We start from the raw sequence: 14783 nt of genomic DNA on the forward strand, positions 1-14783 counted from the left end.
GGGTGCCCTTCTCTCAGGTGCGGCCAAATCGGCATAATCGAAAGCCAATTTTGGCCGCCCTCAACTGCAGTCCGTCGCAGGAGTGGCGAAAGTTTAAGGGGGCGTGTTGGAGGCATAGCGAAGGTGGGACGGGGGCGTGGTTAACACATGGGCACCCTCGGCCGATAATGGAAAAAAGAAGGGCCACCCTGATGAGCATTTGGCCGACTTTACTTGGTCCATTTATTTTCAGGACCAAGCCTCAAAAAGGTGTCCAAACTGACCAGATGACCACTGAAGGAAATCGGGGATCACCTCCTTATATTTCCCCCAGTGGTCACCAACCCCTCCCAAAAAAAATGTAAAAACATTTTTTTGCCAGCCTCTATGCCAGCCTGAAATGTCATACCCAGCTCCATGACAGCAGTATGCAGGTCCTTGGAGCAGTTTTAGTGGGTACTGCAGTGCACTTCAGGTAGGCGGACCCAGGCCCATCCCCGCCCTACCTGTTACACTTGTGGTGGTAAATGGGAGCCCTCCAAAACCCACCCAAAACCCACTGTACCCACATATAGGTGCCCCCCTTCACCCATAAGGGCTATGGTAGTGGTGTACAGTTGTGGGGAGTGGGGTTTGGGGGGGATTTGGGGGGCTCAGCACACAAGGTAAGGGAGCTATGTACCTGGGAGCAAATAATGAAGTCCACTGCAGTGCCCCCTAGGGTGCCCGGTTGGTGTCCTGGTGTTACGTTCCTCACCTGGTTCCAGGCCTGCGTGGCCGATTCACCGGCGAGGTGCGGTCTGGCTGAGATAGCCGGTTATTTTGGATGTGGTTTCTCCAGGATGGGTCTGTTTCTGTTTCCTGTTTCTGGCAGCCGTCATCTTGGTTGGATCAAGGACAGCAGCCTGCAGCCATCTTGGCTAGCTCAGGAGGGGGCAGCCATCTTGGAGTACAAACTGGTGCAGATCCGGGAGGGAGATGAATGGAAGACGGCTTTCAACACACATGAGGGACACTTTGAATACCGGGTAATGCCGTTTGGCCTCTGCAATGCCCCTGCGGTGTTTCAGAATTTTGTCAACTTCATTTTCCAGGATCTGCTCTACACTTCGGTGATCGTGTACCTAGACGACATTCTGATCTTCTCTTCCTCTCTTCCCCAGAATGTTTCCCACGTCTGCACGGTACTTCAGCGCCTCCAGGAACATCGGCTGTATGCCAAATTGGAAAAGTGCTCGTTCCACCAACAGAGTCTGCCTTTCCTGGGGTATATTGTCTCTTCTACCGGATTGCAAATGGACCCCGGGAAAGTGACTGCTATTCGTGACTGGCCAGCTCCCCAGGGTTTGCGGGCCTTGCCAACTACTACCGGCAGTTTATCCAGGACTACTTCCTCATCACGGCTCCACTAACAGCCCTCACGAGGAAGGGCGCTGATGTCAAGAACTGGACGCCGGAGGCGGTTGCTGCATTTACCACCCTGAAGAAGGCATTCCTTTCCGCACCAGTCCTCCGCAGTCTGGATCCTACCCAGCCTTTCGTGGTGGAGGTGGACGCCTCAGCCCTGGGAGTAGGGGCTGTGCTCTCTCAGACGTCTGCTGCCGGGAAGAAGCACCCCTGTTTTTTCTTCTCCCGCAAGTTCACCCCCACGGAACGGAACTATACGGTGGGGGATCGGGAGATTCTGGCACTCAAGTTAGCTTTTGAAGAATGGCGCTATTTGCTGGAGGGGGCAGCGCATCCGGTGACGGTGATCACCAACCACAAGAACCTGCTGTACCTCCAAAATGCCACCAGACTGAATCCTCACCAGGCCCGGTGGTCTCTGTTTTTTGCTAGATTCGACTTACGCCTGATTTTCAGGCCGGGGGAGAAGAACGTCCAAGCAGATGCCCTGTCCGGCAGCTTCGAGGCTCCCGGGGACCAGGAGGAGCCCTACCCCATGCTGAACCCGGCCTGTATTCCCTCCATAACTGGAGCTGGCGCCGCTTTCCAGAAGGCAGTACCAGTGAGTCTCCGTAGGAAGGTGCTACACTGGGGACACGCTTCCGAATTTGCCGGACACTTCGAGTTCCACAAGACCCTCCATCTGATCGCCTGGTCGTACTGGTGGCCTCAGATGGCGTAGGATGTGCTGCAGTATGTGTCCACCTGTCCGGTGTGCGCCCGAACTAAGAGTTCCCGTCAGCGGCAGTAACATAGTAACATAGTAAATGACGGCAGAAAAAGACCTGCATGGTCCATCCAGTCTGCCCAACAAGACAAACTCATATGTGCTACTTTTTGTGTATACCCTACTTTGATTTGTACCTGTCCTCTTCAGGGCACAGACCGTATAAGTCTGTCCAGCACTATCCCCGCCTCCCAACCACCAGCCCCGCCTCCCACCACTGGCTCTGGCTCAGACCATATAAGTCTGCCCAGCACTATCCTCGCCTCCCACCACCGACTGGCTCTGCCACCCAATCTCGGCTAAGCTCCTTAGGATCCATTCCTTCTGAATAGGATTCCTTTATGTTTATCCCATGGGTGTTTGAATTCTGTTACCGTTTTCATTTCCACCACCTCCCGCGGGAGGGCATTCCAAGCATCCACTACTCTCTCCGTGAAAAAATACTTCCTGACATTTTTCTTGAGTCTGCAGTGGGGCTTGATGCAGCCCATGCCGGTACCCACAAGGTCCCTGGGAGGACCTGTCCATGGATTTTATCACTGATCTACCAGCCTCCCAGGGCAACACTGTCATTTGGGTAGTGATAGACCGGTTCTCCAAGATGGCTCACTTTGTTCCTATGAGGGCCTTACCCACTGCTGCCAGCCTTGACGCCAGCTTCATAACCCACATCTTCAGGCTCCATGGATTACCCCAAAGGACCATTAGTGACCGCGGCTCACAGTTCACCTCCCGCTTTTGGCAAGCGTTGTGTTCAGCCGTTGGGGTAACCACTCTTTTCTCATCAGCGTACCACCCTCAGACTAATGGAATGGTGGAGCGGGTCAACCAGACAATGAAGGCGTTCCTCCGGGCCTACTCCAATCAGCACCAGGATGACTGGTCCACTCTACTACCCTGGGCTGAGTTTGCCTATAACAACAGCCTGCATTCAGCCTCCCGGACTACACCGTTCAGCACCATCTATGGACGCCATCCACGTCTACCTCCACCTATTTCCCCCGCGGAGGTCCCACCGCAGGTACAGCCCACGGTCCGTTCGCTTCAGGAGGCCTGGAAGAAGGTGCAGGAGCAGTTGCGCCGGGCAGCGGTCAAGGCCAAGGAGACTTACGATTGCAGGAGACAAGCGGCGCCCACGTTCCTGCCGGGAGAGAGGGTGTGGCTAAGCACCCGGTACCTGAGACTGCGGCTCCCATCGCTCAAGTTTGCTCCACGCTTCATTGGCCATTTTGCGGTACGCTCCAGAATAGGAGCAGTCACTTACCGGTTGCACCTACCCAGTCAACTCCGGGTGCATAATGCCATCCATGTGTCTCTCTTGAAGCCTTTCCGCAGGTCCAAGTGGCATCCTGAACCCAAGAAGGTGGTTGTGCCTGAGAGCGATCCAGATCCCGAGTACGAGGTGGACCGCATCCTGGACTCAAAGCTGCGTGGAGGAAGGCTATTCTACCTGCTGTCCTGGAACCACTTTGGACCAGAAGACAACTCCTGGGAGCCAGCAACCAACATCCATGCTCCAGACCTGGTCCATGAGTTCCATTCTCTCCATCCTACTCGACCTGGGCCGGAGAGAAGGGGGAGGCGTCAGGGGGGGATACTGTTACGTTCCTCACCTGGTTCCAGGCCTGCGCGGCCAATTCGCCGGCGAGGTGCGGTCCAGCTGAGATAGCCAGCTATTTTGGATGTGGTTTCTCCAGGATGGGTCTGTTTCTGTTTCCTGTTTCTGGCAGCCGTCCTCTTGGTTGGATCAAGGACAGCAGCCATCTTGGCTAGCTCAGGAGGGGGCAGCCATCTTGGAGTAACGAGGTCAGGAAGGAAGCCCATATTTGGATGTAGGCACCTCTGCTGATGGGGGCAGCCATCTTGAATCAGCTGCACATGCTTGAGCCTAATTCCTCCACTACTTAAGGCCCTGCCTTCAGTCCTTCATTGCTTTGGCCTCAATTGTCTCAGAGGTCCACGCTGGAGTTCTGTTCACCGGCTTTCCTCAGTTCCTGTTTTCCTGTGTACCAGTCCTCGGCTTGTTTTCCTGACCATGATTGTTTGCTGCCTGCCTAGACCTTGGACTGGTTTAATTATTCTTTGCCCTATGGATTACTTGGCTATTGGACTGTGTCTGCTTGCCTGTCAGCCTGGTCAGCGGCTGTGCAACCCCGCCGGTTCCAGAAGTCCTGGTGGCCACCTGCAACTGGGAGCTCAACTCTTGGTGAATGGTGGTCGCTTCCCAGGTGAAGCTAGGGGTTGTCTAGCTGCCTGACCGAGTGCGGCGTCACTCCATCTCTGCCGTGCTCAGTCAGGGCACAGGGGCTCACTACTACCGGGCCATAACACCTGGCATGTGAGGGGGGACCAGTGCACTAGAAATGCTGGCTCCTCCCACAACCAAATGACTTGGATTTGGCCAGTTTTGAGATGGCCGGCCTCGGTTTCCATTATCAGAGAAAACCAAGGCCGGCCATCTCTAAGTCCGGCCATCTCAACATTTAAGTTGACCTAAATGTTGAGATTTGGCCGGCCCCGACCGTATTATCGAAACGAAAGATGAACGCCCATCTTGTTCGATAATACGGTTGGCTCCACCACTTCCCGGGGCTGTCCCCGGAGATGGCCGCCCCCGTTCAATTATACCCCTCATAGTCAATGTGCTGAAAAGGGAGAATTATTAGGAAAGGAATGGAGAATAAAACAGAGAAGATCATAATGGACTAAATTCAGTAAATGACATCCAAATTTGGATGCTGTCACATAATTTATGTAGGGTTGGGAAGGGTGTGTTGTGACAACTGCAGAGGATTCAAAATCTGGTGGCTGAAGTGGTGACCTGGAAGACTCTTAGGGACAGATGGATTCCTCTGTTGTGTTTATTACACTGACTTCTAGTGGAGCTGCCTGTAAAGTTTAAACTTTTGCATCTACCATTCAAAACATACCATAGGATTGAACCAAAGTAGTTGAGTGATAAACTGGAAAAATATAGGCCTACCCAAGATCTGATCTGGGCAACAAGGTAATTTTGTGATTCTGGGTCCCATGACATTTATACTACAAAGATCCCATGTTTACTCTTTTGGTGGAGCTCCCCCCTCTTTGGAATATGCTGTCATAAGAAATTGAAATGATCTTAGAATATTCTTCTTTTCATAAAATTTGAAAGACATTTGTTTAGGAATCTGGAAGCAAAATTTGAAGGATTATGATCACTTAAATGCATTTTAGATAGGATTGTGATATTTTTTAGATGTTTTATTTAGCTCTTGTTTTATTTTATTGTAATTTATATATTTTATTTTAATATGTAATTTGTGTATTATGTGGAGCCACTTTGTACATTGCAATGGTGACAAAGTGGATAATAAGGGTTAAATTAAATTAAACTTTAGGCAGATTTTGAACTACAACCTAGATGGTAGCTGGAATGCCTCCTCTCTACTCTAGAACTGATTCTCAGGTAAAAATACATCATCCTGCCTCCTATACATAGAGGAGAGGGAGATGATGGACTAGGACAGTGGTTCCAAAACCTGTCATGTGGGACCCCAGCCACTTGGGTTGTCTGGACATCTGCAGTTAATATGCATGAGATAAATTTGCATGAAATAGAAGTAGCACAGGAAACTCTTATCTCAAAAATATTCATTGTGGATATCCTGGAAAGCCAAATGGCTGTGGGTCTCCCAGGACATGTTTGGGAACCACTGAACTATGGTAAAGGGGGATGGGGCAGGAGTGGGGTGGGTAGGCATTGAAGGAGGGTTGGGGAAGGAAAAGGGATAATCAGGGAGCTATGGGTCTTTTTTCAGGATTGTGGTTGTTGGAGATGGGAGGAGGTAAAGGGCTGGCTCCAGGGGCACATGAATAGCTGGTTATGCTATGCCTCCTATCTGTGCACTGGGAAATAGCCAGCCAGAACTCAGCCAGCATTCTTAGGCAGAGCTGCCAAGTTACCCATTCCCAGGAGGAAGACATTTTGGCCAGTCTTGGTTTTGAACTTACATCACAAAGTAGTGTGGTATTTATGTTGTCTGATTCTACCTGATTAGTGCTGCAGGACCCATAAAGGGCAATTCTATAACCCAGGCACCCATTTATGCATGTGGGTCATGCATGTAAATGTTTAGAATACCAGCACTTACATGTATATGTACACATACCCACATATTAGTAGGGTATCTAGCCACTATTCTGCAAAGATACCCTTAACTTAGCACATATTTTCAAAAGGGCATATACCGGGGTGAAGCATGGCAGAACATAGATGTGTCTTCCACTTATGCGGAGATAAACCAAAGGGGACAAGGAACATAATTGCTTTGTGCGTAGAAAGAGCCTTATGTAAACCAAGTCACAAAAAGGTACACAGGTAGATGGCACAGGGATCAGACTCGACACAACTGTGTTTTGGCAATTATGCCTGCATCAGGAGTCAAAAATCCAGAGATGATAACCTTCTAAAGCAGCTGCACATGCAAAATTGTAAACAGCAATCCACAAAGAAGCAGCACGTCGGCGTTTGTACTGACAGCTGTGTCAAGTCTGATCCTTGTGCTGTCTACCTGCGTACCTTATTGTGACTTGGTTTAAACAAAGGCTCTTTCTGCGCACAAGTCGATTCTGTTCCTTGTCCACTTTGGTGTATCTCCTCACTATTCCATTCATCAGAAGACTTCTTAGGGATATTTTTTTCCTTCTTTTTGTTTCTTCACTCAGGTCCTAGCCACATTTAGACTCTACACATGGCAGTTCTGTGGAAAGGGAGAGGAAAAACTTCATAATATAGAGAAGTTCAATAAGTAGATCAAAGCCTGGTGTCAACAAGAAGGTTTAGATACATAGGAGGATGGGACAATATACAGTATGGAAAAATAAAAGGCTATATTGTAAGGATGGCTTACATCTTTCTATGGCAGGAAGAAGATTCCTTGGTGAGAAATTCAGACAGTACATTACTAGAGGCCCTGTTTACAATTGCACACTAGCGTTTTTAGCATGTGCTAAAAATTAGCGTACACTAACCGTGTAGACGCCCATAGGAATATTATAGGTATCTACATGGTTAGCATGTGCTAAAAACACTAGCACACTTTTGTAAACAGGGCCCTAGGTTTTAAACCTGAGTGTGAAGATGACAAAAGGAAGCAGGTGAAATCAAAAAGTCACCCCCAGATAATGCACCTGCCCTTTGGAATGTACTCCCATTAGATTTATGGCAATTGTACTCTTTATTAGCATTTAGAACAGCCCTTAAAACTTTTTTTGGCAACTATATGGGTTTTGTACATAGCTTTTATTTTTCCCTCCCTTTCCCGCAGCTCGCTTGTTTAGAGCAGTATGTTTATGTGTGTGACCTGTTGGTTTCTCTTGCTTGATCCCTCCTACCCTCTCCCTTCAAGTTCCCTCTCCTTCCTGCCTTGTCTTAGTTGTCCTATCGATGTTTTGTAGTTCCTTTCTGGCTATGGCTCTCCTGTATTTAATTAAGAATTGATTGATTATGTAAACCACTATGATGATGCCTCTCCTTGGTGCTCTATCAAATAAACCTAAACCTGACAAAACAGCAAAAAAAAAAAACCCCTCTAGGGCAGTGGTTCCCAAACCTGGTCCTGGAGGCACCCCAGCCAGTCAGGCTTTCAGGATATCCACAATGAATATTCATGAGAGAGATTTGCATGCACTGTCTCCACTGCATGCAAATCTATCTCATGAATATTCAGTATGGATATCCCGAAAACCTGACTGGCTGGGGTGCCTCCAGGAGCAGATTAAGGAACCATTGCTCTAGGGAGTTACTCTTTTTTTTTTTTTTTTTTTTTTGGCTCATCCTGTCTATGCCCCACTTGTAAATACACACTATGCAAAATAGTTGAGTATTAACACAATAGCGCTTTTAGCAGCATACTGGCATATATGCATGTGTAAGCTAGTATTCTAAACATTTATGTATATAATGGGCATGTAAATGTTAGCGCCATTTAAAGAATTGCCCTTTAAGGGTTAAGTATATGTGGCTGTAGTGTTCCATTCAAGTTTGATAATGTGAATTAACCTTAACAGTGATAGACAATTTTAATTGATATATTTTTTAAACGTTGTCATGTTTGCTTTAAATGAAATATGATTTTTGTGACATAAAAACTCATATTGTAAAATTAAATATGCATCTTTAAAAATATGCCATATTTTACTGATTTTCTGACATGGAAATTTTATCTCAGGAGCAGCTGAGAAAATTACACACAAAATTGGAAATATTTTCTCTGCAGAAGTCACTGTGAGAACCCTATAGGCATTAATCTGCATGTCAGATGTGTTGCTGTTAGATATGAAATCGCTATCATGGCTTCAAGTAGGATTGGAATACTGTCATACACAGTTAGAACCCTAAACCATTGGATCTAGGAGAAAGCATTGGGAGTAATATACATGACTTGAGAGTTATAACCCTAAAATGCAATGGTACTCTCTGAATTACTGTCTTTCAACTAGGAGGACTGCACTTTATTTAGAATACTTCCATTAAGCTGCTCTTTATTAAAAGGAAGTATGATCATGTTATTCCCACTCTTGTAAGCTGAACATTGGCTACCCGGTCTTCCACTGGGAGCCATTTAAAATTCTGGTCACCGCTCATCAGATCTTTTATACAGATCTTCCTTTGTTACTTTCTGGCTTCCTCAGTCCTTACTGTCCTCTACGAACTCTCCGCTCATTCCAGCATAATCTCTTGATTATTCCTTCTCACTGTACATTTTGTATGGATTATACTCATGGCTCATGTTTCAGTGTCATAGCCCCATCCCTCTGGAATGATGATCTCTCCCCATACATTAGATTAGAGTCCTCCTGTAAGAAATGTAAATCCCAACTGAAAATGTTTTAGTAAGGCTTTTCCTAATGAGGCTTGAAATCCACCTCGCAATCAGTTTGACTTCTCCTTAACTTTTCCATCGCAAGTGCACAATGTTCCATGTTTGTGGCTTGAAGCTGCATGGCATATGTTCTTTGTGTACCTTCTTTACCTGTGTCTACATCAGGGGGAAGGGTGGAGATATACATAAGGGAAAAATATCTGAAAGAGACTCTACAAAGATCGAATCATTTTCACACTCATTATCACCTAAATTAATTAAGACCCTTACAAATACAAACCCACACATATCTGACAATATAAAAGAAAATCAGTTAACTTCTTTTCCTAACAAAAAACTCTCTTACTTATCAAGTTCCCAAAAAAATAGCTTGAATCAGATAACTTCAAGATGCATTTGCAGGTGAACTTCAAAAAGAACATGGTCCTTATTGTATGTACACAAGACTTTAACTGCAGAAAGGACTTCCTCCGTTGTTGTGTAGCTCATGCCACATCAGGAAATATCTGAATCTTTCCAACATAAAACAATCCTTGTTTTTAATAAAACCGCATCATTTCAATCGTATCCATTTCACTCACAAAAGAAACCAGAAAGGTGGCTCATTAGGAAAATTGATCCTGAGATATTTCTAAAATCTTACCCCCCTATTTGCTAAGCCATGTGTTAATGCTGTGTCGATATTATCATACCGACAGTCGCTAGCACGGCTTAGTAAACAGGGGGGCTCATTAAATCAAAATATTCTAATGGGGTCAATTTATCTAATCACTATGTGAAACTTGAACAAAATGTTTTGGTAAATAATAACAAGAAGAAAGCAAACTTTTGTCAGGCTCTGATATAACAAGAACCTCTTTGCGGTACTGCCTAAACAGTATCACAGGTGATAGTAACACACACACACATGAAAATTAAGCAAGCAGAGGTTTCTAGTTCTTGCTTGATTCTCTATAGCCTTTAACCACCTGTGGAGAACCAAGCTGTCATTTTTGTAAACCACTTAGATTTATTTGATTTGTGGTGTATCAAATAAATATGAGCTATGAACTACACTTTGAAAGGTAATGTTAGGGACATTGGGAAAGGGGGCTGTATTTCCTAAAGAAATTTGTATACACATCTATCTGAAGTAGACAAATCACTGCCTGGCAGATTTACTATTTCTACCTTTGATTTCATTCAGCAATGATTTTATGATATAAGACTTCGTATTTGTTTAATGACAGCACATGAATCTAATACAATGTTCTGTAGCTATTATAGTGAATATCACAATACAGTCTGACAGTCATTGTTTTTTATTGTAATAAATACTAAAGTTAGCAGACTCAAATGTAGGAGACCATTGCCACAAACAGAGCAGAGCAGACCACTAAACCAGAGAAACAAATATTTATTGTTCAAGATGCCTAACGTAGTCATGTTTCACCTTACACCATTCAATCAGAACATATATAAAAGTTAAAATCATAAAATACTCGATCGCGCAACCAAAGAAATAAATTAAGGGGAAGGGGAAAGGGAATGAGACTTGATATACCAAGTTTCTGTGGTTTTTGCAACTATATTCAAAGTGGTGTACATATTATATACAGGTACTTATTTGTACCTGGGGCAATGGAGGGTTAAGTGACTTGCCCAAGTCACAATGAGCTGCAGTGGGAATGAATGCAGTTCCCCAGGTTCAAAATCCGCTGCAACTAACCACTAGGCTACTCCTCCACTTAAAAAATCATGCCATCCAAATATTTAACAAAAAAAGCAAATAATTAGGCAAATCATAATAGATAATAGAACAGTAACAGTTAATACATGCATAAAAATGACCAATACTAAATGAAAAGCATAAATCTAAAGTTTTAGAACATAAATATGAACCATACATAATAAATAATTTAAAGGGACACATACCTATCAGGGTTTCTCTCAGAGCACTTTCCCCTATTAGTGAGCAATGTGTTCAAAGCCTAAAATAGCAAGAGATGTTTAAGTCAAGTTTAAAACAACAGCAGTATTTCTACAAAATCTAAAACAGCAAAAAAAAAAAAAAAAACTTTCAAAATGAGCATGAGGCCAGATCCCTCATTTGTGCTCTGCTCTGTTTGTGGACAATTTATGTGCAGATTGCCACCTCTAGAGACCATCGCCATACATCTGTGTTTGTCCTTCTGTAGTCTGTATCAGTCCGCTTGACCCCATACACTTACAGAGAGAATGATTAAAAAGAGGAGCCTAATACCTGTCCAGTTAGAATCAAGTGTTTATCTTCACGGATATTAGTCAGTAAAAGTTGCTTGTGAAGCTTAACTTTGTAAGCTCCCTGCTTGTGATATCATCAGACACCAAGGGTTGATAATTGTCCAAGGATATCAGGAGCAGGAAAAATCAGATTTTCACAGAGTAGTAATGAGAGAGGCAAAAGGTGATCCCGATGAGATTACCAACAGGTTCCATGTCATCAAGACAAGCTGTGGCCTAATTGATTGCAGCCTTGGGGTGTCTGATCCTGCTCTATTAGAGAAACTGAAACTACAAGCCCACTGATAGAATGGAATAATCATAGAGGCCCTTTTACAAAGCTGTGTTAAAAGGTGGCCTGTGCTATGACTGGTGTGTGGGTTTCCCGTGCGCTGAGGCCACCTGTTACGTATGGGTAGAATCACTATTTTTATATATCGGCAATAATGGTCACGCACTAATTTTTCCATTAACACATGGCCATTATCATATGAGCCCTTAACTACACCTATATTCTAGGTGGTAAGGGTTCACGTGCTAATCACACACTAATGGGTTACCGTGCGGCAATGGACATGTGCTAAACTATTAGCACTGAACATGTCCACATCTTCACCCCCAAACATGCCCCCAACGCCAAAAAAAATAACGTTATTATTTAGCACATGAGAAGCATGCGTACATGCCAAAACCACCATGGGACAGAGTGTGCCCCGCAATAGGCATTTTTAGGTTGCAGTAAGCACGTATTAGTGCTTACCACAGCTTTGTAAAAGGGCCCCTATGCACTACGTTATGATATGGCTAACATACATATTAAAATTGATTTTAATGTGTGCATTAGGAAATGTTTATTTTATTTTTTAATTAGGTTATGTCTTTTCAGTAGTATCATCTCTCATTGATTAAGTTCAGATACAGTTGGTCTTCCTTGTCTCTAGAGGGCTTATAATCTAATTCTGCACCTGAGACAAGGGTGAAATTTGGTCTTACCTGCTAATGAACTTGTCTTGATTCCTGCTAGACCAGTCCAGACTGATGGGTTATATCACCCTACCAACAGATGGAGGCAGAGACAACAACTTTTTCAGTGACAAGGAGTGATACAGCCCTGGATTTGCCACTATAAGCTCTCATAAAAAGAACTAAAAAATGATAAACCTAGAATAGAATTCTATGAATTATGGAAACAAGTTCCCAAAGAGCATCTTTTGCAAAGATGATCATGAACATTGTATTACTGGTCACTTGAGGCAATGAAGAGCGAATGCCTTCCAGCTTTAGTCTTACCAGGTGGGACTTGAACTAGTTGAGCATGAATCAAGGAAGGTAAATTAACAGTAAGGGCCAATTTCACCTTTCTTATCATCCTGCTACACCCATCCAGACTGATTGGGTATATCCAAGCTCTAAGACCTCAAGCAAGAGGAAGACAAAGCTCCTTCAAGAATAAATTTTCCAAAGGCCCAGTCTTCTGACATGATTATTTACAACCTGTATGCTTGGCAAAGGAATGCAATGAGGACCATGTCACCACCTTGCTAAAATTTTCAGGCACAACTATCTTAATAATACCCCCCACATACCCGAGGTCACCTGAACTGTTGTTAAGACCCTTCAGAACTGGCCTCTGGTTCAATCACATACCATCAAACCCCTAATTGCCTCCTTGATCCAATGGGACAGAGAGATTTTGGAAGCTACCTCACCATACTGGACTGCTAAGAGCACAAAAAAGTCATCAGAGTTACAAAAGGGATTTGTGATTCAAGTAGTGTAGTAAAGACCATGTGAATATTTTAACTTGTGAAGATTGCAGGCACCCCTTGTTTTGCTCTTTTGAACAGTCAGGCACAAAGTTCAATTGACTTAAGTGAACAACAAGCATAAATTACTAAAAGTAAAGATAAGTAAGGAATATTAGAGATTAAAATAAATATGGATGGTGCTTTAACATCACAGGTTAAGACACAGCCATTAATCAGCTGATAATTCCCATGCTCTTATATAGCTTTAGAATTGTAACTGTCTTCATAAAGATCTTGAAAATGTGATGTGTGAACAAGAAAAACTCCTCTGTGCCCATTTGGTTCATTTTTATAGGAAGTGTATGCTGAGACAGAGTCAAAGGAGCTATGGGCTTCATAGAAATAGGATATACTTACAAAGCTAATATTAGGACCTCCAGGCCTACTTAACAGCATCATCAGATACAAATACACAAAAAGTATATTCAGTTGATGAACCAGAAATCTTGGAATTCTGATGCATTGTCATAAGGTCAGTTATTGCAGAATTCCACTACTCTATCACCAACTGAAAAGCAGAGAGACTCAACTCCCCCTCCCCTGGGTCTGGGATGTGGTCAGCTGTGAAAATCCACTTGCATATTTTATATTCCAGATATGTGGGAGTAGAGATCACCTTTAGATTGCTGTTCACATCAAGGGCAGAGTAAACCAACCTAATGAGTGACAGCTATACTCCAGTTGTCCCCCTGCTTGTTGACATAAGCCATTACTGTGACGTAGGCACACAACACTCAGACTGCAAGCTCCCCTCAGGATTTGCAGAAATGCCTACAAGGACAAATTAATGGCTCTTGCTTCCAAATATTGAATTGACCAAGATGCTTCCTGGTGCATCAAAAGAACCCTGAGCTAACTACTCTAGCAAAGGGCCCTCAACCTGATAGACTCATATTGGTAGTGATCACCGTCCTGCAGGCATTTCATATCCATTCTCCTAAGAATATGCCAAGGGGAATTGCACCAAATCAGAGCCTTCTTGACTTTCAATGACAGGAGAAGTTGAGTGTAGTATTCCTGTAATTGAGAGACCAGTGGGACAGAAGAGCCGTTGGAGTGGCCTCATGTTGATCTCTTGTCTAGGTGACCACATCTAGTATTGCTGCCACTGACCCAAGAATTGGAAGGTAGTTCCATGCACCTCAGATCCTGCTAAGCACAAAAGGTTGAAAGCTGCAATCTCAATTTGAGTATTTTCTCCTGGGTAAGAAAATACTTGCTCTTGTGGCAACAAAGCAGGCTCCCAAGCACTGAACGGACTGAGAGGGATCAGCCAGTCATGCAGGTAAGATGAACTTGATAACCCCTCTGTGAAGAAAGACATTTTCAGTGCAATGGCTAGCCCAAACAGATGAGCCCTAAACTGATTGTGACTGCTGAAGACACAGAACAAAAGAAACCTCTAATAGTGATCCCATATTAAGATATGGAAATAAATCTCAGATAAATCCAGAGAGGTGAGAAAATCTGCAGGACAGAAAGGCTCTCTGTAGACAAGATGTTATATCCTATAGAAGGGTTCCTGGACTGGTCTGCTCCAAAGCTCAGCTGTCAGCTCTCCTACCTGGTTGAACACTGCAGGCCATGAGGGAGAAATGCAGCCTGAAGGCAACATAGCTACTGTTCCAGCTAGGGGAAATATACAGTTGTAGCTGTTTCCCAAACTCCCACTGGCCCATATGCATATGTGGGCTGATGCTAATATATCCCCCTGAA

At 44.3% G+C, this 14783-nt stretch overlaps 1 protein-coding gene across 1 annotated transcript in view; it reads left to right on the top strand.

Annotated features, from left to right (window-relative positions):
- Positions 1-2678: 2678 nt before the first annotated feature.
- Positions 2679-14783, top strand: part of FRMPD3 (FERM and PDZ domain containing 3) — a 178142-nt gene continuing 166037 nt past the window's right edge. Inside the window, exon 1 of the mRNA XM_030210741.1 lies at positions 2679-3715. Coding sequence (XP_030066601.1) covers positions 2679-3715 — 1037 coding nt within the window. The remainder of the gene's footprint in view (positions 3716-14783) is intronic.

This window comes from Microcaecilia unicolor, chromosome 7 (assembly GCF_901765095.1).
Source record: "Microcaecilia unicolor chromosome 7, aMicUni1.1, whole genome shotgun sequence".
Lineage (NCBI taxonomy): Eukaryota > Metazoa > Chordata > Amphibia > Gymnophiona > Siphonopidae > Microcaecilia > Microcaecilia unicolor.